The sequence below is a fragment of the Tetrao urogallus genome (genome assembly GCF_951394365.1).
Source record: "Tetrao urogallus genome assembly, chromosome: 7".
NCBI lineage: Eukaryota > Metazoa > Chordata > Aves > Galliformes > Phasianidae > Tetrao > Tetrao urogallus.
In genome coordinates, this window is record NC_136820.1 from 32,973,360 (window position 1) to 32,999,652 (window position 26,293).

Consider the following 26,293-nt stretch of genomic DNA (forward strand, 5'->3'; position numbering starts at 1 on the left):
AGACTTCTTGAGTAGATTCATTTCATACTGTAAATGATAATAAATGCCTTTCTATTGATGAAATGTCTCTGTGTTAGGCATACCATTTGGTGTACCTACACCAAAGTTTCCTTGTTCAGAAAGGTGCTGGCTCTGCATTCTCAGTATCTTATCTTTCAATTCTAGTTCAGAAAATGACTACGGCATTTTTTTTTTTTTCATCCTCTCTAAAAATGACAAGTTTTGGGGGGGGTTTTGGTTTTGTTTTGTTTTTATAAGCAATATTCTGTTAGCCTTTTTTTTTTTCAAATGCAGCTGCAGATTTAAATGCAGTGGACTGACACTCATTTAAGACTGTCATTGTTAGAACTCTGATCTCACATGCTCAATGTACCTACAGAATTCGTTCAAGATATTTCTTTCCTGTTGTGTCAATATCTCATGTTAGCATTGAAATTCAATAAATTGCTTTCTGATGGTTTGTCCTTAGAGTAGATCTGGCTTGAAATATTGCTCTTGTCCTAGATAAAGTTCAATTGAAAAATCACTTAAAAGCAATCATCTATTTTTTAAAAAAAGTTATTGGTTTGCTTGTTTTTTTTTGTTTGTTTTTTTTTTTTTTTGGGGGGGGGGTAGTTGGTGTTAATGAATTTGTTGAAGAAATTTGAAGAATTTTGGTGTTTGTTTTTTTTTTTTTTTTTTAATGTCTAGCTAAGTGGACAATGATTTCTCTTTTCAATCTAGCACCAAATACTTCCTTCAATACTTTATTTCTTTTCTTATTGGGCTTCAGTGTTGTTTAGAAAATCTGTAACCATAAAGCTAGCATCTCATTAAGTTGGAAAAGGTAGCATTAAAGTGACTATAATGGTTTGAAATAGTGACTTTAAGGTCTGGCCATCTGCTGTGAGTACATATTTCTTTGTTGTAGCTGAACGAATCTGTACCATTAAGTGTGTGTGCCACATACCACTCCTCAATGAATTCTGAGGACTGTTTTATTGAAGAGGAAAGCTGCAGAAGGAAATGAAACAGGAAATAGTAGATAGGCCTGTATTTCCGTATGATAAGATAAAATATTCTGAAAAATTATTTCTTGTACAAGACCACCATAAAGTGATTTGTATTTTAAATCAATCTAGTTATTAGTTGAATAATTGCAAAATAAGGGCTTGTTCTGAAGTTTTTAGGTAGAAACCAAAAAAGGAAACTAATAAGAAATCCTGCAGGTTTCAGACACTGGAAGAATTTCTTTAAAAATTAAGTTCAAACTCTGCGATACATCAGGTTTTTGATGTGACTAGAAATTTTGGTGAAGAAATATTTGCTCCAAATTATTCCAGTCACCTTTATTTAAAATGACTGAAGCTAGAGGAAGTATTTATCCTTCCACCTTTGATAAATTGTTTGCTTGGACGTAGCAGGAGCTAATTGTCTGTGACACAAAGCTCACCCTCGTGCTCCTATTTTACTTCAGACCTTGTTTGTTTGTTTTTTATTTAAGCATTTAACAGCAAGCGTGAAGGTCCTGTTCTTGCCCAGCTATGTAACAGCCAAATGCACCTATCTAATCTCAACTGCTTGTCTTGACACTTTTGTAGCCAAATGTCTCTTCATTTCAAAGTTTTTCTTATCTAGACTGTCTCTGGATTCCTCCTTTTTCAGGAGACTAATGTTAGAAAAATTAGGTCCCTCTGGAAACGTTTAAAATTGCTCACAATAGTTTCATTGTATATCTGTATAAAAAGTAATTAGATACAGCTGCCAAGTCCTTCCTTCTAACAGGTACCTTTTCTAATTCAACATAGGCTGTAATTAAAGCCTCTCATTGTGGCTGTAAGAGCAATGTGCAACTGCAGTGTATCACACTGCAGACCTGGGAGTAGCTGACAGCACAACCTAGGAGTGAAAAAGCAAGAAGATGCATGTAGAAAATGATGATGCCAGTACAATAATTTCCTTCTAAATTACTATCAGTAAGCACTTAAAGCTTCATAATCTCTAAAGGTTTTCGTTCTCTGTTTTAAGAAGTTGTCTCTAGTACATATTAAGTTCTTGGCTTCTAAGACTTATGTGTCAAGGACTCCGCCAGGTCAGTTAAGCACTATGTGGCAAATAGCTTCCTTATTATTAGTTTAAGATTTATTTCCTTTCACTTTGATTGAATGTTCTAAAAGATAGACAGCAACATGCAATTTTTCCTCCATCTACCATATATCATTTTGTTTACACTAGTATATCTGCACCCACTCATCTTCTGTATAAATTAAAATTGATCTTTTCAGTCTCTGTCACATGATTTTAATTACTATAATCTCTAATAACTCCTATCTTACTCTTTATGCACAGTGTATGCTTTATACTACAAATTGAACACTTACTTTCACTGAATAACCTACAGTAATTCCCAGTTTTTTTCTCAGACTACTTATATTTTATTTAGAATCTGTTTATATCTCATATTATTTTGCTCTATGTAAATTCTTCTGTATTTATCAACTATGGATTTAGCAATTTTCATGATAGAACTGTATATATAGGTCAGCAAATCCAGGCCCTTGTGACCACGTGCAGCTATATAATATAATGCAGTTAATAAGTTCAATTAGCTTCATTTTATGACTAATTATGAAAAATTCTTGGCTCGCATGTTCCTCTCTGCCATTCTGTATTACTGTGAGTTTTCAGCACCTGATGTTCTTGTGGGTACATGGCACCAAGTACAGAGGAAATCAGTTTAATGGATGGCTCTTCTGAGATGGATAAGGCCTTTCTTCTTTGTGTTGATATAATTTATCCATATATTTTTTTCATAGCCAGCTTATAAACATCTGTGTGTGTGCAAGTATCCTTCAATAACCTGAATAGCCCCTCAATTGCTCTGTTGTTTGTCCATCCTAATTGTTTCTAGAGAAAAGCTGTATGTCTTTTGGCTATTCTTTCAGTAGATTAAACAAGCTAAAATCTTTCAGAATCCTCTTGCAAGACTTTCTGTTTTTCTGCTCTGTTCTTGGCATTCATCTTTTTGAAGAGAAGTGAGCAGAACTGCACACAGTATTTCAGAGAATGTCCAGTTCCCTCCCTGTGGGTTAATGTGCCTTTATCTACACACTACAGCTTGTACTGCTTAGGTCTGCCTCCTGATGTACTCCTCGCCCCAAGGTTACATAGTGTTGATAACTCATAGTCATCTTAATGTTTACTTCCTCTGTCATCTCCACCACTTAAGAAGCAGCAAAGTTTGTACAGAGACATATTTTTTCATTCCTGAGTTTGTTATTCTTTGGACTCTGGTCTAGTATTAAATGGGGAGGTTGGTGGCCCTGAATGTGGCAGGGGGTTTGGAGATTCAAGATCCTTGAGGTCCCTTCCAACCCTGGCCATTCTGTGGTTCTGTGATTCTGTGGACTCCTTGCTAGCTGCGGTATTTGAATGCTTGATCTGAAGTTCTTGACATTCAAAGCTACATCACCTTCAGATTTTTTTTCTGAAAAGCAGAAATTTCTGCTTTTCCCACACCCCCTGTGAATTCAACCACAGAGGGAAGAATTCCAGCTATAGACAGCAGGCAAAAGGTTACATTCGTCATAAGTATGATATCTTCTGAGGCCATTCTCAAAACATTCAGTATTGAAATATTATGTTCAGTATTAAAGATTGATGAGATAATATGATTGGTTTTTTATTTCCATTTATTTTATAATGGACTGATGAGTTGCTGTTTTCATCATACTTACAAACATCTGGTGAATCTTATATTGCAAAATGTTGACTGCAAAGGCAGAGAAATGAAAAGGTTCTTTTACACCAATAGAACAGAGGGCAAGTCTATTTTCTGCAAAGAACTAAGGGTTTTTTCTTTTTTTTTCCTTTATGTTCTGCTCCCTTTCCTGGAGCAGGTTGCACTCCAACAGGTATGACATAGATCCTGAATAATGACAGCACTCGTATGTGTAATGATTTCTACGTAGTGTGCTATAGACATTAACAGTGGCAAATATGGGTTCACTCAGAAGATGCATTTTGTGACGGATTTGTGAGTAAGCACAATATCTGGAGAAAACTCCTAAAATAAGGAGTCATACTACTTATTTTTATTGTAGAGAGCAATATGGCTGTATTAATCCATATTTTACTGCCTTAATTTACATAGTGCTAATACCAGGCATTAAGTGATTAGATGAGTGGATGTTAATCATTCTGAATTTACTGAACAACCTTAGTCATTATGAAATGTTAATAATTACTACTGTTGGGGAAAAAAGGAAAACTACAAAAATGAAAGAAAAAAAGTTTTCACAATTTAATTTTTCATACACATAAAATCTTCTTTGAAAATGCAGCTTTTGGAATTCTTTCTTTCCAAGTTAACAAGGAGCTATGTTCATACTTGCTCTAGGCTGTCACGAAATCAATTCCTATCCAAGAGCCATATGTAATACTGATTGGCTAGAATGATAGAGCTTTTATCTATTACAGACTAAAGGAAATAATTGCACAAGCAAAGCATCAGACGAAAATGAGCAATCAAGAAAACATCTGTATTTATTTGGAGGCTTGCATATGCTATCATTAATACAGCATAAAGTTTGATTTTCTGAAATGCGGCAGTGTATCAACCAGACATGTTATTGTAAATTAAACCTGCCTTGAATGAACATCAAAAAGAACAAAAAACTTGTTTGTTTTTATCTGTTGTTTTTGAGTGAAATGGTCTGTAATCTGAGGCACAAAGCTCAGCAACACAAGCAATGTTCACCCATCTGTATTCCCAATATGCGTATTAAGAAATAATGGGTTGGAATTCCTAGAAGAAAATTTGTAAGGTTACCATTCTCCGTGCAGGGTGACTTTCCTGTAGGAGCTCACTAATAAGAGAAGACGTTTTGTCAGGCAGGATAGATTAGGATGTGCACTGGGGTGAAAGGATTCAAGTGCTATTTCGTCTGTCTCTTTTGCTCCTCCTGCTTCAACTACAAGGGAACTTCCTGTCTGAACGGATTGCAATGGCTATCTCAGTGCTTCATATGAGCTTAAGACCCATGTAAAATGTGCTGCTGCTAATTAGTCAAGATTTAATTAGTCCAGTGAAATTAATTTCACATAAATAATGTGGAATTTAAGGTTCATGGCTCAAGAGATAAATTCAAAGCCTTTTCTGAATTGTCTGTCTTAAAAGTAAAATACCAGAAAAGGATTATTAAGGAACTACTTCAAAACTGGCATTAACCTGCTAATGAAGATTTAGCACATTGCCCAGAAGACATGGTTGATCTGTGCTCTGTAAGGTCCTTCCACCACCATCAACACCCATGTATCCCTAGCTGCTCCCACCAGAAAGGAAGATAATAGTTACTTTGAGGAAGAAACTTATTTGCCTCCCAACTGAATGTAAAGCGCTGTAAATACAGTCCATGCACAGCAGTGGGTAGGTAATTAAGTGTTCTCCTTCATTAACTAGACTTCAAGTGAGCCATCTCTTGGATTTGAGCCACGGGCTGCTTTGACCTACCTGGAGCTGTTAGAGTAATTAAAGTTCACTTCAGGACTGCATATGCCAAGGACTGAACAGTACAAAGTTGAAGTTAGACTTCACTTCACATATAACTGTATAGTATTATTTCTGTTATTCACTGTTTTGCAGTACCAGCCAGAGGCCTAAATCTGGGTATTGAGACTGTACTAATCTGACCACAAAAGCACAAAAAAGTATCCTCTGTGCCCTGAGTAAAAACAGCTAAAAGAATGTCTTCCATTCCCTCAAAAATAGTGTGAACTAATATCATGTTCAGTTTGAAATGTACATTTCTCATCTTCTTTTTCATGGCTGTTTTATTTTTTTCCTTACTTCTGGGTTTTGTTTTGAGAATGTATTCTCAAATTCATGTCACCCTTGTGGAACTCTCTAAGGCCTCAGAGTGTGTGAGCTTGGCTAAAGAAAGGGTTCTTCCATCTTTATGTACAAGTTTGAGCTTCACCGATGCTGCATTTTCATCACTACAATATTTAAAAAAAAAAAAAAAAAAAAGTATTACTGCTAATATTAGCACTAGTATTATTGCCTGCAGTGGTTTTGAGAGTTCAGTGGCTGTGTGAAATGAAGATTAACATCGGCCCTGCACTGTCTTTTGACAGTCAGAAGCCAACGTTGTAGAGAAGTTCATCAAATATTTTCTCTCTTCTGTTCTTCCTGTCTCAGATTCAGCTCAGCCAGCAACTGCTATTGTTATCTAACCATTGCATAGCAGAGGTGATAGACAAATGATAAAATGATATATGTATTATTTGATGACATGTAAAGTAGTCTTCTGGATTTCTTACCTAAATCTATTATCCCATGTAAGGCAACACTCATAGTATTTATTTATTTTGACTCTCTGCAGCAGAATAATTGAAGTAGTTTATTTAGAATTATTTATATTTTATTTTAAATTCAGACTACAGAATAGTTATCTTCTCTAATCTGAGTTATTGGCAGATTCTAATACCATTAAATATCTTGTTCTATTTTCTCCCCTCATTAGTTCCACCACAGATATTACAGCAGTAAAGTAGATTTTGTACAGTGTAAGATACTATAAAATGATAAAAATATCATAAAACATCTAGAAAACAATCTTGTTTTGGTTATTTAAGACAAGTTATCTTCTATTCAGTGCATGGAAACACTTGGCTTCGGAAGAAGCCAGAGGTAGTACTTATATCAACTTGTTAATGAGCAATCAGTTTTTGCATTTTGTTTTTTTACAGCTTTACTGGAAGTTAAATGCTTCTCAGCAAGCTGTAACTCTTTTTTTTTTTTTTTTTTTTTTTTTTTTTTTTTTTTTTTGAGAAAATGGCATTTAGTAGGCAAGGAAGGGGAAGGGCCAAATTCTAGAAAGACTTGCATGGTTCTCCAAATTAGAATCAGGGTTTTTCTGATAACTTCATATTTTACCTCGCTGTTAGGAGTAATGGCTGAGTTTCTATTCCAGAGATAAAAATAAGCAAATGAAACTATCTGTATACAGTAATATACAAGTAGGAGATCTTAACCAAGCAATATCTCCACTTTTCAGATTTTTTTTGATCTTTAGCATTCCTTCTCTATCCTTGTCTTTGAGGATTAGCTGTGTTGTCTTTACTACTGTCATCTTTTTTTTCCTAGCCTCCTAATTCCTTCTATAAAAACTTCTCGTACTTCATGTCCTTCAGTAGTTTTCCCCCCCTATTTGGTTTTGAACTTGTCTAACTCACCAAGTTTTTTGATAATCTTATCTTTCCCTCACATTAATCATTATTTTTTTTCCCCCCCTTTTTGATAAGCAATAGAGATATTATTAGGGAACATTTGCAGTAACAATCTGGTATATCATCATGAAAAACCATTTCAGTGACCAAAATTACCCACTGATATCTGACATCAGTTTCCTAATTCGTGTGTCATGAAACATAAAACCGTTCAGATAGGATTCAAGGATTTGGAGAATATGTGACCAATCTAAGTTAGCTGGTAGTTGAATATATAGGAAGATGAACTAATTTCCTAACAGACTAAATGTACATAATATTCATCCATAATTCAAATGCAGATAGCATGAATGCATGGAGGTATTTCATCATTAAATGTAAACATTACAACATATGAAAGTAGTTATTACTAGGTGGTAGGATTTTCCCATTCTCTTACCAGTACACCCACCTGCTTTGTAAGAAATAAGCAGCTCTGAGGTGTGTCATGCCCCACTGGTTGTGGAGCAGCAGATGGCACTTCTTTTACCATGTCTGAGTAGTGTTTATGCACAGCTGCAAATCTGTTTTCTCTTTCTTCCTTTTACAGTCAATAAGTTCTGCAGTGACAGTCAAGAAAGAGCAATTTGGGTTAAAAGCATATCTAGCTCAACAAAAAAATCTGGCAAATGGGGAGAAAAGAAATTATATAATTGAGAGCAATCAGAAAATGATTTCGATGGGTGATTACCATCAGATTGCAGTGTTTCTACATGGATCCACAGGGCTTGTTATGAGCCCAAGAGCAATTTCACATTTGTATAAAATCATCAGTCCACGTAAAAGAACAGCTTATGGATTACATGATTTTTGTAATATTCTGAAGAAAAAGGAAGACTAAGGGAACTGGGTATTTTCAGTCACTGAATACAATGGGTCTGCAGCTCATCATGAGCTGTCAGCTGAAATTGTGCCATTTTTTCTTTAAAATGAGCATGTCAGAAGATACTACTCTAGTCTCTAAGCTTGGTTTCATTAGTATACTATATATTAACCTTGAAAAAAGTAACTCCTTAACCAGAGAAAATTCAAGTCTGTGGCATGAGATGGATTAAATCAATCTCTCTGCTCGCTCTGTCCAAATAGTGCTGGTTCTTTCCACACAGCATGTTCTCCACCCACTATTTTTCAAGGCCCCCCTGAGTTGCAACAAATCCCACATCAGTTTCTTTTGGTCTTTGGTGAAGTCATCTTCCTCCAGTCATTCCTGAGATTAGGATACAGATTTGTTTTCTGACAAACCCTGATTACTCTGAAATATTACTGAGACTGCAAACAGATGCTTACTGCTTCTATCGTCCTAATTGGCCTCTCTCTACACTTATCTGAACATATGCAGGAAAGTGAAATACTCCCCTCTCTCCAGAGTGCCTAATTTAACTCACTGCTGGCATATGACACATGGGCAGCACCTTGTGCTAACCTGTTACAAATAGCTTGGTATTCTGTCACGTGTTCAGATAAAACAACTTTAATGTAAAGATTAAATTCTGTGTATGTAAGATTTTGTATTATACGGGAGAGCATGAGCTGAGCTCACAGTTACAAAGTAGAAGTTGCATCACAAAAATTGATGACTACAAAAACATTAAGAAAGCAGTTTAATGTAAGATTCTCCAATATTAATTGTTTGTGAATGCGTAAAAAGTTATGAGAATTGAAATTAATTTCTATTCATGCAACAGTAGTAGGACTGGAATGGGATTGCTGCCATCACTACTTTCTGATGCTCTTTTTTAAAAAAAATAACACTAGTTACTCAGATAATTTAAAAGCTGGTAGAAGTCATTCCAGTGAGACACTCACAGTGGGGTTCAGCTTATCAAATGAGGAGCCTTACATTTAGTTGTCATCTAGTGTGTGACGTACTTCTATCTTTACAGAATAAATTTCCTTTTACACTATTTGATTTGGGCTGTATAAGTATCTACTGCCACTTATGACTCCCTGGAGTACCCAGATGGATGGTGTGAGGCACTCCAAATGATCACAGATTTCCCCATAGGCAACCAAGATCTGGTCTCCAAGGTCTCTTTTCTCTGATAGTGAAGACTGCAACAAAAGCTAGTAACCAGAAATTTAAACAAACAAATCAACAAATGTTACACATATGGGCACTGTGATCAACTATTAAACAATAACTGTAAAGTTTCTATTAGATTATTTGAATTTTGGTTCCTTCAAGTCAAGATTGTTCTTGGAGTGAACTGCAAATTTAGAATGAAGTACCTTGGTTTTGAATAAATATTTTTTAAAGGGTATCATTTTTGTAATGAAATTGATAAACAATAAAAAAAAGGTAGATGAGAAGTGAAGAGATTTCTATCTCATTTCTAATTGTGTATCTTTGTCTATACCAGCATACCAGATACCCAGCTCAGAAATTTATTTAGAATGCATGTGGGGGATAGAGTGATAAAAGGTAAATGAGCAGGGAAGTGAGCCACCTATCTTTTGCCATGAAGATAACAATACTATGCTAAGATGGACAAGGAAGCCAAATCTAATCTTTGAATTTTTATAGGTTTCTGCAGTTGTTTTTGCTTGTTTTTGTTTTGCTTTGTTTTGTTTTATTAGAAGGGCGGTTATTTATTTTATGTATTTCTAACCTAAATTCCTAGTTGAGCCTTGATCAGAGGCAAAAATACTTGTGTGCTTGCCATAGTTTATGATCCTTGCTTCTCATCTTTTCAGATTTATTTTTTTTTTATTCACAGATGTGGAAAAGAATGGAAAGGAAACCGTTGTCACATAAGTGCTAAGCCTCTTCAATCTCCCATTTCAAATCTTCAAAATGGTGGGTTGGGTCTGGAAAAAAGAACTATCTTTCTATTCATCCTTTCAGTATTTTCTTTTTTCTTATAACAGTCTGATTGCTCTGATTTTGCAGATATTTGGATTGGGTTGGGGATCAGTTTCTTGCTGATTAAAATTGCAGTTGGTGCCTTATGTTTCCTGTCAAAGAAGAAAGAGCACAAAATGTAAGTGAAACTTTTATTCTGTATAAGGCAGGCACAAGTGTGGCACAAAGCAATGGCTTACTGCCCAGTCTCCTTGGTTTCAACATTTAAATCCCCCTTCAGTCTAGCTTTTCAACATTCTAGTTCTAATCTTAGTGGACCTGAGTCCACTAAAAATGAGTTATGGCGTGACTTTCAGAATATTTTGATTCAACTTCATATGATTAACTTTATAGTAGTACTAAAGTTAATCCAGCTTAATAGCAGTATCTCTGTTTTTGTTCAAGATGGTTAAATGTGAAAAACATGATGTATCTGTGGTTTCTTTATCTCTGAGGCCAAATTAGTTTATTAAAGGCAGGTTGACAGCTTTTTCTGAAGCTACCGAGGACACGTTTCCCTTGAGAACATTTTTGCCTTAAATTATTTCAATATTTACACACATCTGAGAACTTACTCTTACCTGTGATACCTGGGTGGCATAAGACCAGGCTTTTTTTCCACTTTGAAAGATCAGTGGTTTTCATTAAAAAAATCTTTAATACATTGGAAAAAAAAAAAAATCAAGCTGTAAAACTGCAGCATCACATGAAGATTTCCACAAATCATACTGTTTGTCTCCTCTTCTTTGGTACCTGGACATGCTGACAATCTGGCTTCCTGTTTGATTTTGTACTAGTCCTCTTAATCAGTGTTTATTTTGACACCATGTCTATTCCTTTCACCTCTTCACTCTGCCTCTTCGTCTCACACCCATTGTCCGATACTATAGTGGCTTCTACTAGGATCACTCCAGTACAGACTCTCAGCTTGTGGTCTAAGTACTGGTCTTGCATGTGATGAATGAGTGTTCTGGATGGTGGCTTTTTTTCCCCAAATGTGTCTTTCTTCCAACTTGCTATCAGTACTGTGCAAACAGAAAGGACATTGTCTTCTAGCACCTTCCTACATAAAGATCATCTTCACTGATTGAAAGAAATCAGAAAAATTGGTGCTGTTTTATTTAAAAATATATTTCAAGTGCTTTGGATAACATTGCTAGTAGTACTAAAGGTCTTTCTTTATCCAATTATTTGATTTCATTTTTGTAAGACCTATCCCAGGTTGACATGCATTATTTCGCAGATCTCTTATCTTTTAGCCCTTTGTGTCATTGCTCTGATAATTTCTACTTGTTCTTTTCTCCCTAAGATTTTTTTGCTGTTTTTTTTAATTTTCCTATATCACCTATATTTTCATCTCTGCCTATCTCTTTGCTTATTCTGCTCAATCCTTCTCCACCAGCAACAAGTATCACTCCCTCCCTTTCAGGAATTCCAATAGTGAACTCCCTTCTTCACTCTCATGTTGTTCGATTTCCTTCACCATTCTCTTCTTTAAAACTCATATTCAGAGATGTCTCTTTTCCTTTCAACCTCTGTTTTGCTATAGACCTTTCATACTTTGGGGATATTGCTGTCTCCAAAACTATTTACTGAACTGCACAATCTGCCCTGATATTATTGCTGCTGACACCTTTCCTAACACTGCTTACCACCCCTGGCAGATAGGGTTGTCTATGGACACAGAAGCAAAACATTGAAGCAAGAACATTTAGTGGTTGTGCTACACTTAATTGAGTGCATAGCATCACCTACTTTCTTTATGTCTGCTTCACCTTCTGTAAAGTGGGAATAATAGCATTGCTTTATCTTACTTCACAGAAGCTTTAAGCTTAATTCATTTCCATTTATGCAACTTGGTGAAGTAATACATAGAAAGGCACCTCAGAAGTGCAAGATAAGTTGTATCTCAAGAGCTGTGTAAATTTGTTTGTAATTTCAATTAATATTTTTCAAATAAAATATGTTTGACGGTGTTTAAATGAAACTGTTTTTCTTAAGCTACTTTCTCTTGCATTCTAAACACTTCCTTTTTCTTTTACAAATATTTGCTTAAGGGCTGCTGCACTGCCTTCCACTTCTCTTCCCCTGTCATATCTGTATTTGAAGAATATTTTTTCCTTTCTTGTAGGTATATATGCTAAAATAAATTAGAGATTTTTTTTTATATTGATCCATGAACAGTTATCATGTTGCAATATGCCAAACACTTAAGCATCCTGTTAGTTATGAAGAAAAATAGGGCTGAATGAGAATCTTCTTAGTATGACACCTCTGAAATGAAGAGAGTCAGAGCTGTGGGAAAAAAAAAAAAAAACAACAACAACACAGGAGGAGAATAATAGAATCATAGAATCACAGGGTTGGAAAGGGTCTACAAGATCATCTAGTCCAACAATCCTCCTGTCACCATTACTGCCCACTAAGCTACTAAACCATATCTCGTAATAGATTGGATAGTTACATTAGATAGTTTATTCATTCTGGTTTTGATTTGTTTTCACTGGAGCTACCAGAAGGATAATGCTGGAGATTTTTGTGGCTCTGAGGTTTTTCTATTAGGAATTGACTAATGCTATCAAATTTCTTAACCCATGGCACAGAATATACATTTGTATTTGCATTGTTTTAAATCATAGTTGACTTAACATGTTAGTTTGCATGCATTTTGCAGGCATCGTCAAGGAATAATCTAACTACTGAATGTCAGTTTCATTGAAATTTTGAACTTGTGAAAACATTGAAATCTGAAACTTTGACAACAGAAATTCAAGTTTTTCTCTTTGTCTTTACATCCTTGGTAACACAGCACAGGTTGGTTTATAAAAATCTTGGCTGGAAGCATAGCAGTAAATTGATGCAATTTATTTCTTAACTACTTAATGAGTAATAAGCAATGACTAGTCCAAAGTTAACCAATGTTATAATACTGTATTTTGGATATGTGAGATAAAGCTTGAGAATAAGAAGTGACTAGTGTTTGCATAAGTCTGTAAAATGTACAATGTGACAGCACCACATAGAGGCATGAGATTTAACTCTCCTGATTACTTTTTTTTTTTTTTCTTCTTCTTTTTTTAATGGAATTTGAGGAACTAAAAGCAATAATTGTGCACATGATACTTTCCTACAGATCATTTTCATTTCAGAGGCTTGTATCTTCTTATAGACTTTCAGGGTTGTGTTGTTTTCTTAAGGGCATTAGGCATTAGAGGAACTCCATACTTTAAAGTGTCTGCTCTCTTTCACAAGGAAGATTTTGCACACTTAAGCCCAAATTTACTGCTTTCTGAAAAAAATGTTTTGCTGTTTAACTATTTTTAATAATTTTTCTAAGGATCTCCTTTTTTCTGTCCTGCTATAAAACAACAAATGCAAAACAAAAAAAAACAATTTGTAGCTGCTCCTCAAAGAAGCACACTAACAGAATTTGTTAGCTCTCAGTGCATTTTTAAATTTAATGCAGATCCACCTGTGCCTCAAATGAAATAGCACAAGAATGTGCACAAAAGCTAAATTTTCAGATTCCACAGAAATAACCTTCTCAGTAACAAGCCAGTTAGGAGGCAATAGGAGTACACTGGTGAGTCCTTAAACACAAAATGTTGCTTTTGGAAGTTGTCGTAATTAAGCAGTGAGCACCTGAGAGTTTCATATCGTCCCTCTTTTTCTTCTCTGGAAAGACTGATAGTGGTATAAGCTTTCACTCCAATCCAGACAACATGCTTTTCTCTCACTTTGTTCACCCCTCCTTCCTTAACAATAATTTCATCTCTGATCTTCAAGCTTGAAACTCATCAGAGTCTAAGTGGGAGTTACTGGAAGTCATTGTATTTATTTACTAATGGACAAAAGCAGCCTGCCACAGAACTTGGCAGCAGTTGACTTCATTAGTAGAATGAAGTAAAATCTATGGCATTCAGATATGCAAGCAACTTCCCTGCTCCCAGGTGGATATATGTGAAATTTTTGTAGAAAATTCTCAAATTGGAGAAAGCATGTATGTTTCTCATATTCTTGTTCATGTTCCAGAGATGACATGTTCTGGTTCAGAAGGGAAGGCTGCCAGTTGCTTCACTTCTCCAGTGCATCTGTCCCTATTGACTGAATAGAAGCAAAACTGCATTTTGACTTCCATTTAATACATCTGCCCTCTCATGCTTCATTTTGTTTTCAAGAACAAAAGACAAAAAGTGAAAATTAAATACTTTCCATCTAGCTAAGCTATGTAGAAACATAGCTATTGCCTCCAATGCAGTTGATGTCTCTGGATCCTTTCATCTTATTTTTTTCCCAATCTTGATCTATGCCATCAGCTGCAATGCTAATGCACCAAAGTGGTTATCAGTCCTATCAGTTAAAATGATTACAAAATGCAAAATTTGAAAAGCATATCAATAATATATCTTACTGTGTAGACAAGAGACTGAAAAACTGAGGAGCTCATACAAAATATTTTAGAATGATAGAAAGTTATGGGAAACCAGGGCCAATAAATATAATTCTTCATCCTGCCACAGGAAAGATTCAAATATGACTCTTCTACATTTGCACTTAAGGAACTCAGGTAACAGGGATTTGATTGTCTCTTAGGACAATTTTGGTACTGCAAGAAGAAAGACAGGTCTTTTCCTAACTCTCAAGATGTTTTTCTGCAATTTAAGGTCATTAGTTCTTGTCCTAGTCATCATGGAGATACGTAGATAAACATTCCCCTCCTCCCTGCAAAAAAACTTGTTATATACACTTGAACTTTTTTGTATCTCCCTACAGTGTTTAGCTTTCTGTAAGCTAAATAAGTTCAGAGTTTTCAGCCTCTCGTTATGGTGGTGGTTAAAGGTTACTTACAAAAATGATCATTCCTAGTTGCTGTCCCCAAGACCCTCTCCAATTAGACCACATCTTTCTGAAAGTTTGGTGTGGAGAAATGAATAGTGTATTCCAGAGAAGGTTCTCCAAGGGCATTTGAAGAACTGCCTGAGGTGGCTGTGCTATATGTGTTCCTATATCCCAAAGTGATTAACAAAATGACAATATAATTACATTCTTTCAGCTCTTTTTGGCTTGTGAACTAGAGGAGAAAAATATACTCTTCTTGTAGAAGGAGAGAAAATGATATAGTTTTGGAGAAAAAGAAAGAAAGTTGTGAAGCAGCAACCATATCTGTTGTTTGGGAGCTGTTTTATTAGTCTAATGTTGCTATCCTAATCCATTCCTTCTTCTGTAGAACATTTTTTTTCTGAAGCTTTGAAACTATTGCTATTATAAGAAATATTCATCTATTTCTACTATTACTAAGAGTTTTTTGGATATGTATATCTCATGGCTAGCACACTTAGAAAAGCAAGCAAAGAAACTGCAAGTGACATGTTGAAAGAACAGGGGAAATCTCTTGTTCTGGAGGCTTCAGTATCAAGATGCAAAGAACTGACCAAATATATATGTACATATATAAACTTTCCTAAATGACTCAATATATAAAGTGTGGACCTAGAAAGCCCAGGCAGCATATTAATAAGCTAATCAAGCAACAAAGCAACTTTTAAAGTGATTCTAAATTGAACTTTTAAAGTGGCTGCCTTCCTTGCATCCTGTCCTCCATTTCTTCTGTGGGATACACAAAATATATTGTACTTTTGCAAACATAAGTTTAGCTTAAAAGATTTCAAGGATGATTTGGAAACTGAGATCTTGAGTTGCAGTTAGTATTTAGAGCAGAAGCTTTGAAACCTCTATAAAGAATTATTTTAAGGAGTTATTTTAATGATCATCTTAATTTTAATTGACTCTTTGGTCCATTAGGAATTTATTCTTATGTGAACCTGATGATAAACATTCTGTACTGTATTTCCTACAAAGTTGTGCACTGACAACAGAAATACTTAATTTTTAATTGAGAAGTATATTGAAAAGTAGAGAATTCTCAGTTTTATCTCCAAACCAATGAAATCCATATTCTATGCTTCTCCGCTAGAAAACATGATGTTACTGAGCAGTCCCTTTCTACACAGGCAGACATTTTGTGGAGTAGATAACCTTCTCCCATATGGCTGAAGTTATATGGAAAAACCTAAGAGAAGGCAGCAGTTTTTTTACTAGGAGATGCAGATGTGTTTAACAAAACCATTACCCATGTGACCTGGTCTACAACCCACAATGATTATTACTTTCCTACTGTGGTATATATGGTTATGTTAGAAAACACAGTTCTCTCTGAACTGCTTTACCCATGTTTGAATCATTTTTCTTGTTGCTGTTCTCCTTTTCTAAAACATCATATGCTTGGCTTTTTTTAACTCTATTCTTATTCCCTGCTTGGTACATTCTCCTGGACTTGGCACTTATGGTTTTCTACTTTTTCTACATTTCAAATTTATTAGTTATTCTGAACCATAATTTTTGTGAGCCGTGGGTTACCCTTGCCCTTCTTGTACAGTGGTAACACATATGTGACTTATGTTATGAAAGTTAATATGAAATCCAAAGCACTACTTTGTCGTTAAGTTCCTTGAAAGCAAGAGATCAGTTTGTAAAGCCTATTCTTCGCTTCATATAAATCAATTTATATTGCATAAATACAACTGGTGCCTCTATTTTGCCCTTAAATTCCTATTAAATGCCTGGCTGCATAAACTCTTTCGTGATTCAGGCCTAAACTGTAAAGACATCTGAAATATGCTGGATAACCTGAGGAAGTCTGAATTACTATGCTTAAGAAAACCTTACACACATAAGCTGGACCAATTTCAGCACAAAATACAGAGAGATGTTGAAGAACACAGCCAATGCATTTTTGTGCCCTCAGTTTTGCATGGCAGCCTGCTGGTTAGTGGACTTGCAGAGGAAGCTAGAGATCTGTGTTCAGTTTCCTTTCTACCTTCAGGATACAGCTAGGAACTTGGAATGCTCTTGCTCAAATATGTAAAAATGTCTTAACTTCTTTGGGGAACAAAAACAAATCAGAACTATCCCTATCCTTATCATCTCCTATTGGTACATTGGGTTGTTCCCTCTGTAAACTGTGTAATTTGCCCTTTGTAAGTGTCTTCATTAACTCAAGCAGAACCTTACTTCCATATCATGATCTTAACCCGTACATATGGTTTGTGTTGTCTGAATGAGGTACCAAAATAAAGGCATGCAAATCTTCAGGCACAAACTTACAAGCACAGCCAAGTTTCTTAAAAATTTCTTATTTGAGTTTTCTTCTAGTCTCAGGTTTTGTGAACTAAGGGGTAATTTTAGAGTGAAAAAATCAATTCTCTGTAAGTTTTATGGACTTTATTTGGGAGAATTAGTATGCAAATATGCACTCAGATGCGTATAAATAACCTAGTATATTATAGCTTCACCAAACTAACAGCATCAGAATGCCAAGAATAATTAACTGTATGATAGAGGGCACATGAACAAACCAACAGGTTCAAGTATTCAGCTCTCCACATTGCCGTGACAGGAAATCAAAAGGAATTATGATGTTGACATTGGAAGGAATTGCTTTCTGACAGTCTTGTGAAAGATTTTAAGGATACATATCTGTTTTAGTTTACAACCTTTCTTGCACAGATTTAACTCATAAGGGGATATATTTCTGTAGACTACCTGTATAGTTTTCCTGAGCATCTATTCTGATTTCAGTTCTTTGCTAAAGAAATCATGCAGTGTATTTTGCCCCTGGCTCTCACTGAGAATCAACAACTTCCCTTCCTAACCACTCCATCATCTGTGTCTTCATGGCTTCTCCATGGTGGTTTCTCTTGTTCCTTCAGTGCTGTAACACAGAGGCTGGATAGAAGTTAATAAGGAGAGAGCACTTAAAGCACCTGTAGGAGCAGCTTTGGAATAGCACTACTTTTTTAATAGAAGAAAATCCATGTCTGGATTTGTAATTGAATATTCGTATATAGAGAACTTTTTATTTTAGTACAAACACTGTTTTTTGTATGCATGAAGGCATGTATGTAATCTATATGCCTTGCACAAATTGCCGAAGTTCAATGGGGGAGACATTTTTACTCTTAAAAGCACCAGTGGGGAAAAAAAAAAAAAAAAAAAAAAAAAAAAAAAAAAAAAAAGCTAAATGCATCTTTTCAGAAGTCATCTATACATAAAAAAACCTTCAGATATAGGTAGAAAAAAAAGTGAAATGTGTGAAGGCCTCTGTTGGGAAAGCATATGTTTAACTTTCTTGGTGAGGTAATGAACAGAAGACCCACAATTTCTCCTATTTGTCCATTTTTAATTGCTTAAGCCATTACATCCATTCATGAAACTTTTACAATCTGGTGTCTTCAGGGATTTTTAAAATATTCTTGATTTTCCAGCAAAAAAGTATGAAGAATACTTACAATAGTAAAGCTATTTCTGATTATATAAATAGCCTAAAATGCTTTCCCTGCATTAATTTTAAAAGTCCAGGCACATTAAAGCAATGCAACTTTTTAGCTAATATCTTGTTTAATCTAATGTATAGCACAATGCCTACATTTTATGAATACTTAATAGCTCTATGCATATCCAAGCACATATATTTTTTAACAGAAACAAATGAAAAATATTTTTTTTAATATCACACTTATATGGAAGAAATATTTGTTTTCATTCATTCTAGTAGAGTTGAATTGAGAATATATTTAGCCATTTAACTTTTTCTCACTTTTTAGAAAGTCTTTTTCATCCTGAAATTATCTGATTCTTTGAGAACCTGTGTGGTTTTGGAGAGTTTTATTGTTTTTTGTTTGACTTTTCAAGGAAAGTAGAGGAAACCATAAATACTTCATTTGCCAATCCATTGTATGAAGATCTTAGTTCATCTGGAAAAGCAAAGGTAAGCAGCAACGGCTGGTTCTATGTATTCAAAACTGTGCAAGTTTGTAGCCCTCAAATAGGTTTCCCACTAAGACAAATAGCATAACCCACTAGTGATTCTTATTTAATAAAATTAAAGACTTAGAAACTGCTGCATCAGATCAGTTCCAGTGTATAGCGGATTTGAAATTAGCCCAATTCTGAGAACATCTTGATGTTTATAACTAATACTGGTTTATAACTAATACTGTCTGTGGGCTGCTGAATCTGAGAAAAAAAAAAAAAAAAAAAAACTAAATAATTTTAGATGAAGTGTTTAGCCAGATATATCAAAGAGAATTATTATTGGGATTTGTCTCCTTTTACTTCAGGGAAAAAAATAAAAAACAACAGCAATAAAGCATCACACACAGAGGTGCTCAAGTTGTCTTCACGCTTTCAGTTAAAGAAAATATGCATTATTATTTCCATCACTGTAAGATTCATTTTGAAAGTAATCTAATAAGTCTATACATTGTCTGCTCCTTGGTCACGTTTTTCCCTAATGCTACTTGTTGATCATAATTGAGAGACTCCTAGGGTAAAGAAGACGTCTGTGAATGAAGTGTATATCTAAATGTGAACATAACGTAGTAAAAGAATTCAAGTCAAGATTTAGCTATAACAACAGAGTGGTAGCTATGATTTATATTTTAAATTTCACAAGAGAAATGTACTTGACTTTAAATGCAGCTTTCTGTGTTATTTATCACTGGAAATAATGAATTTGAATCACCTTGAATTTAGAGGGAGCCAAATGAAATTTAAAACATCCTTTCTATCCTCATTTTGATATTACCCTTATCAGAACTGAAACAATTAAGCTAGGATAGAAATAGAAAGATGGAATTTCCTTGTCCCTTCCACAGTCAGTGGAAATATAATATTTTGCCACAGTTTTAAACAAGATTGTGACACTTCGTGTACAATCTCTTAAAGATTCCTTACAGGTGATTTTAGAGACATTAGGCCAAATAATTCATTTACAGGCTTGAGTTTATGAGAGCTCCAAGTAGGAAACATTCCCATCTCAATAACATACAATTTATCAGGATATTTGTATTGCATTTAAAATATACTCCTGACAGTCTTATTTTAATAGCAAGTTGAAAAACAGAAGCACAGTGCCAGGGGAGAGATTTTCAGTGAGGGCAGCTACAGGCACTGCGATTGAAGCACAGTGTTGTACCAAATTTTCCTCTCTTCTCTTTAAGATTGTGAAGATACGTGTTTATTTATTCTTCCTCTAAAATGAAAAACAAAAGTTGTTAGTTTTGTTTGTGTCTGATGAACCTTAAATCTGAATGGTATATCACAAATCAAAACATACTATAAAAACTTAACAACATCTCTTATCTCCAGCTGAGCACACATAAGTGGTGCACTTGCGGGCATCTCAGTTTCATAAAGAAAGAACAGATCTTTCTAAACTTTTCTGAACACTGAAACTATGCAAGCCTCATATTGTCTTACACTTGTCTATTGGCATTCACAGTGTGTTAGTCTGACAGCCACATGGAAGGATATTTTCTGAATATCATTTGAAGCTGTTGTGTCTCTTTACAGTTTCCTGGATACACTACTTCACCTGCTGTTCAAGTCAGTGTTTCTCCATGGCATGAGGTATGTAGTAATACATTTCTAAAGTAGGGTGTGTGTTGGCCTTTTAAATAAAACGCTGTAGCAGGGGAAAGAGAAAACAGTCACTTACAGTGCTTTTAAAAATACTAGCAGCTCTGGAAGGTGCTAGTGTCTTAGGAAGATAATAGGGCTAGATTGGCTGCCAAGATCCTCATAATAGTAATTTCATTAATGCTGTTTACTGTAGCTATTTTTTATATCATACAATAATTCAAAAAATTCCAGTAAGACAGATGCATTCTAACTAATTAATTATTTGGTTTTTAAATTTTGTTCTTTTTTATTTATAGTATCCATTTAATGAAGGTGAGAATGCTACCTCTTTTTCAAATCCTCTCTATGGTGAGCCATCAGGAGACATGAAGAAATTATGCAGTTCCTTGAAAATAGACAGAAAACGGGATTAATATTGTGTATGATGTATGACTTTGTCTGAAGATTTGTTCTAAAATCTGAAAGTATGCTATGATCCTGCAGCATTTGCAATATGAATAAAACTCCATAGAATAAATCTTTTATTAGAATAATTATGTTCAGAAAGTAATATTATATTAAAAATTGAATCAATAAGCATATATATAAAAATATAGAAAGCCAAATTTTTGATTGATTAGTAATTACAACTATGAATTCATTTTACATCTGGACAATTCAAATGCCACTATATTAATAAAATGTTTAATCAAATCCAGACTCCTGAAGTCTAATAATCATAATTTTACATCTATTATTTGGGAAATGATGACTTAAATATTTCTGCAATTTTACATTAGAAATGGATTTTAAATAGCTGTTTTAGTGTTCCAAGGGGCACTTGGAAGCAAAAGAAAAGTCTTTGTGTAATTAGAAACATATTGAGATAAATCAAATGGTCACAAATTTGAGTATCTGCTCAGTATGTAATTCAGCAATGTGATACAATGGTATATACCTTTATTTTTTAAAAGTAGATTTATTATTAATCTTGAAAGGCACATCTGACCAAATTCCCTCTGGTCAGATCTCCAGTGGTTACCACAGTGCTACTGATGTACGTAGCTTAGTGGTTGACAGAAGATAGCAACTAGCATATTCAGGTAGCTTATTTCTGCCAAGTAAACTGACCTCCCACATAGCTGCAACTTATGTCCTCACAAGACTACATGGAGGGAATTTTAGTTCATCTCCTGAATTTGAATATCATCCTCTGCAGTATAAGATATAGCTTACACTTTAAATAACTTGAATATATGTCATCTTCCATAATGCCCACTTGAATTATTTAGTGGTCATTTTCAGTTTGATGGCTTAAATGTTTCTGCAGTGCCTACCTGACTACATTTTAATAGTCGACTTAATTTTAAACCTAGTGGAAAGTTTAAAAGATGCAAAACTACTTCAGATTTCAAAAAATAAGCTTTTTGGATGCAGACATTATCTCTGATAGTTCAGGTAATATTGAAATGCTTGATATTTATTAGACTTTTCAGTCTCCCCACAGAAGAGCACGCTGAAGGCTGGCTTCATTCCATCATGAATGGGACTTCTTAGTTTTGGGTGTGTTGTTGTTGTCTTGTTCGTCTTTCACCTTTTCTTAATAATACAGTGAAACCTCAGAGCTCCATACCTGGGACCACTTTTCAATTTTGGTTTTCTTACCTACATGACATGATGTTTCCTGGGTAGCAGAAATAACAAAGCATGAGTCTTATTGACATCTCTCCATCATCCTCTTCACACCATTCTGACAATATGCTTAGAATCACAGAATATCCCAAGTTGGAAGGGACTCACAAGGGTCACCTAGTCCAGCCCCTGGCTCCACAAAAGGACCATAAATAATTCAGACCCTATGTCTGAGAGCATTATTCAAATGCTTCTTGAACATCAGCGGCTTTGTGCTATGACCTCTCCCCTGGGGAGCCATTCCAGGATCTAACCACCCACTTATGAAGAACCTTTTCCTAACACTCAACCTGACCATCTCCTGATGGAAGTCCATGTGATTCCCTCAGGTCCTATTACTGGTAAGTGATCGATGACGACTTTGTGCTGCATTGTAAAACCACATTTCACTTTCCTCTCTCTTCTATAAACTCCTCACTTCTTCCCCAAGCTCTATAGCCTACCTTAAAACTATGTCTTGAGCTTGTTCCCCTTAAGTGTCCTAACAACAGCCGAAAAACAAGCATTAGCCACTATGCCTGGCTCAGAGCAGCATGAGTGCTCATCAGCTGCTGCACATTTTTTTGGTTGGCCAGCTGGCAGCACACTGCTTGGACTGCTATTTTCTGCCCCTCTACTGATTTTAATGAAGACAGTCTCAGAGCATCACACCTTCCAGTCACACACCTGCCTTACTGCCGAATTTAGTTGGAAGTAAAAGGTAGACTAAAGACCAAAAGGTACTCATGGAGTTTTTTAATAAGGAACCACAGTAAGATGATCACTCATGCTGTTTTCCTTTTGCAACATGATTAATAAGACAGAAATATGGAACTTGCTCACTATACTTGTTAAGTTGCTCTACAGAGAAAAGACAATACAGCAAAGTGTCAGGTGCCTCCAGCTCCTGAACTCTCTGGTATTTTGATTAAATCTGTGTGAAATGATTGTTTTCAGCATCATAAACAGGCACTGAACATTCCTACAAGATCAAGCCCATGCAGTCAAATTTCCATTTATTCTGGAATAGACAGACAGTGCTTTCATTAAACACTGAAATGCTGCTTATACGATTGTCCTTAAATCTCCAAGCATTGTGTCCTCTTATGCCTTTCTTTAAAAAAATAAACATAAAAATAAAAATAAAAATAAAAATAAAAATAAAAATAAAAATGAATTAATAACAAGGAAAAAATCAGTACTGCCAAAATTTATCACATTATACTTTATGAAACAAAATATATATATTACTAATTGCACTCATATTTTAATGTTGTATATAGAAGTATATGATAAAGAACTTATGAAATAATGCAAAGAATATTACATTCCTCATCAGCAGCTGTTTCCTGAGAGATTGTCACTATGCTCTATTATTTCTGAAGCAAGAGAAATAACAAATTATTGGTCTTTTACAAAATTATTTTTCGTTTCTACCTATATAGAATATTTTTCAAGAAATTAACATTCAGAGTTTTCATCTTCACTATGCTCTATTATCTCTGAAGCAAGAGAAAAAAAAAATTATTGGTCTTTTACCAAATTATTTTTCGTTTCTACCTATATAGAATATTTTTGAAGAAATTATTAATATTCAGAGTTTTCATCTTCCTGAGCTTCAATAATTTTTCACGATTCTTATTTCAGAAAAAACAAAAGAGCCACTCATATCCATTGAAAGTAATCGTCTTACATGTAACAGCTGAATAACAGCTCAAGAATAAAATGTTTACTTAGAGATAAAAATTATAGTTTTTATTTTATTTTTAGAAACCTGGCCATACTTTGAACCAAAGCAGTAGAATTCATATTTTCATTCACCCTTTCTACAATTTCATTTCTTAATATCTAAAGAGAATGTCAAGGACAAATAATTTCTTAAATATTTATACATAGATTTCTTACTTCTCCTAGTCAGTAATAGTCCTTGACTAACTAGCCTCTGTGTACTCATTCTGCTAATGTCGTAAATTCCACGTAGTAAAAGTTAATTGCTTCCAACAGAGGCTTGTTTTCCTGGAGTAATTTGAAGATGGTTATTTTAGCCAGATGATGAATTGTATATTTATTCTAATTTAAACTTGTTTGTACACTAATGATCCAAGATAACAGAAGAAATATATTGCAAGACAAAGCTTTTAACAAAACCTAATGCCTCCTGGAATGTGGTCGGTACGTGCTTTTTAGAGTTGTTTTAGCTCCCTGAATATCGGAGTAGTAGAGAATACAGTCCCTTGATTTTGACAAATTTATCAAAACAAAGCATGGTTATGATTCATTTTGACAAACGTGTTTTGTACACAGATAACCAGATCCTGACCTTGATGTTCTAACTTGTGATTGTCCAGTAACTTTTTTCAAACACAAAGTAATGCTTCTGGCTTAGCTGCTCCATACTGCAGGGAGTTAGTAAGTCTGCTTAGAAAGGATTATCATCTTTGCAGCCTGTTCCAGTGCTTGCCTTGCCATTTGTCATTGACTACTACTTTGCAATTTTGAAAACCATGGAGAAGAGGAGAAAGATTTTAACTCCTCTTTACGTTAAGAAACTTTAAGTGCAAACTGGTGCCTGTGTGCTCTCCTCCTTGCCAGTAAAGAGGGGCTCGGGGCTTGCTTAGAGCTTCCCATTGGTTGAGTTGTTTTAGGCTCATCAGTGCTTTGTACTGCTATCCCATTTGAAATTCCTGCATCCATTGGCCACTGCAATTATAAATGAAGTTCCCACCAATGCTGATGTATTTGCTGATGGTGCCCTTCTTGGGTGCACTTCTTTTTGTTCATATTACTTCTAAAAAGAACCACAGATTATAAGAGAAGATCCTAGAAGGTATCCAAGAACATAACACTTCAGACTGAGCATTCAAGAAGTCAGAATGAGATGTACTGGATGAATTAAAATCATGTTGTGATGCTGTCCTCTGGCCTTCTATGGGACACAAACCAAAATATATTTGACTCCCAACATGTGTTACTGTAAGCACTAGAGAAAAATCAATTTTTTTCAAATGTATATCTCTCCTTTTTAACATTTCTTCATAAAAGCAGTTCATTTGTCCTTTTGTTTTTGAGCAAGGTCAATAGAATATGCTTTGGAGAAGAACTGGTTAAGTTCACAGAAATGTTTAAGCAATAGCATGAAACAAAAATCGTTATCAGCTACAGGGGAGGGTGGGTATTCTACTTTTCCAATGAAAATAAGAGTCTGAGACAAGTCAGCAGGCATGCTCAACTGGGTTAAATGGGTATAACAGAGAGAAATGAGCACAAATTATTCATGGGAATTCTTTAATCTTCTGTTTAATTATGTGATCATTCCTAGAACAAAGACTTTGATTGATCATAATGGCAAGAAAATGTCAATTTGCACTCAGCACAGTGATTAGCTACAGAGAACAAAAAAAAAAAAAAAAAGAAAAAAGAAAAAAGAAAAAAGTGAGAATGTAGTGTTTTAATTTTTTTTTTTTGCATGTTTTAAAAGTTTGGGATGTGAACTCTAAATAATTTAGAGGTCATTATAAATATTCTCCTCCAAAGAAAGCTGTTTTCATTTTATTCTTCTTTTCAGTCTTTGAGTCTTTCCTACTTTTTCAAGTCGCTCATTTTTCTTTTTTCAACAATTTTATGCTGTTCATGAAACAGTATAATTCTGTGACAAGTATTTTATGTTATATATGGCATGTGATTTTGCAAAGCTTTAGTCAACATTATTAGAATTTTGATAGCTAAGACTCTGAATACAATTAAATGAGCAGTAAGATATGGTTAGTTTAGAAACATAGTGTATTGAATGCATTAACATTACTAATCTATTTGGTATTCACATGGATATGTTAGCAAGAAGTGGACATTAATAAGCACTACTTACAATTGGCCTCTGATGAAACTGTGTATTACAGCTACATTAGTAGTTAAAGTATACATCATGATTCATGTAAAGTGTTGTCTGGGAATTAATAATAAAGTGCTTTTTTTTCCTTGTAAAATGGGGCTGTGTTCATTGTAACAACATGATCAATTGTGCAGTAAATGCAGAGGTAAGTAGGACTCTCAGGGTTATGTGCTACCCTGAGA

The 26,293-nt window shown here is 34.8% G+C and overlaps 1 protein-coding gene across 1 annotated transcript in view; it reads left to right on the forward strand.

The window, feature by feature from the left end:
- Positions 1-20,985, forward strand: part of MALRD1 (MAM and LDL receptor class A domain containing 1) — a gene marked incomplete at both ends in the record, with an annotated part of 206,527 nt that extends 185,542 nt beyond the window's left edge. Inside the window, 5 exons of the mRNA XM_079538377.1 lie at positions 9,966-10,045; positions 10,139-10,229; positions 18,842-18,917; positions 20,504-20,560; positions 20,869-20,985. Coding sequence (XP_079394503.1) covers positions 9,966-10,045; positions 10,139-10,229; positions 18,842-18,917; positions 20,504-20,560; positions 20,869-20,985 — 421 coding nt within the window. The remainder of the gene's footprint in view (positions 1-9,965; positions 10,046-10,138; positions 10,230-18,841; positions 18,918-20,503; positions 20,561-20,868) is intronic.
- Positions 20,986-26,293: the final 5,308 nt, after the last annotated feature.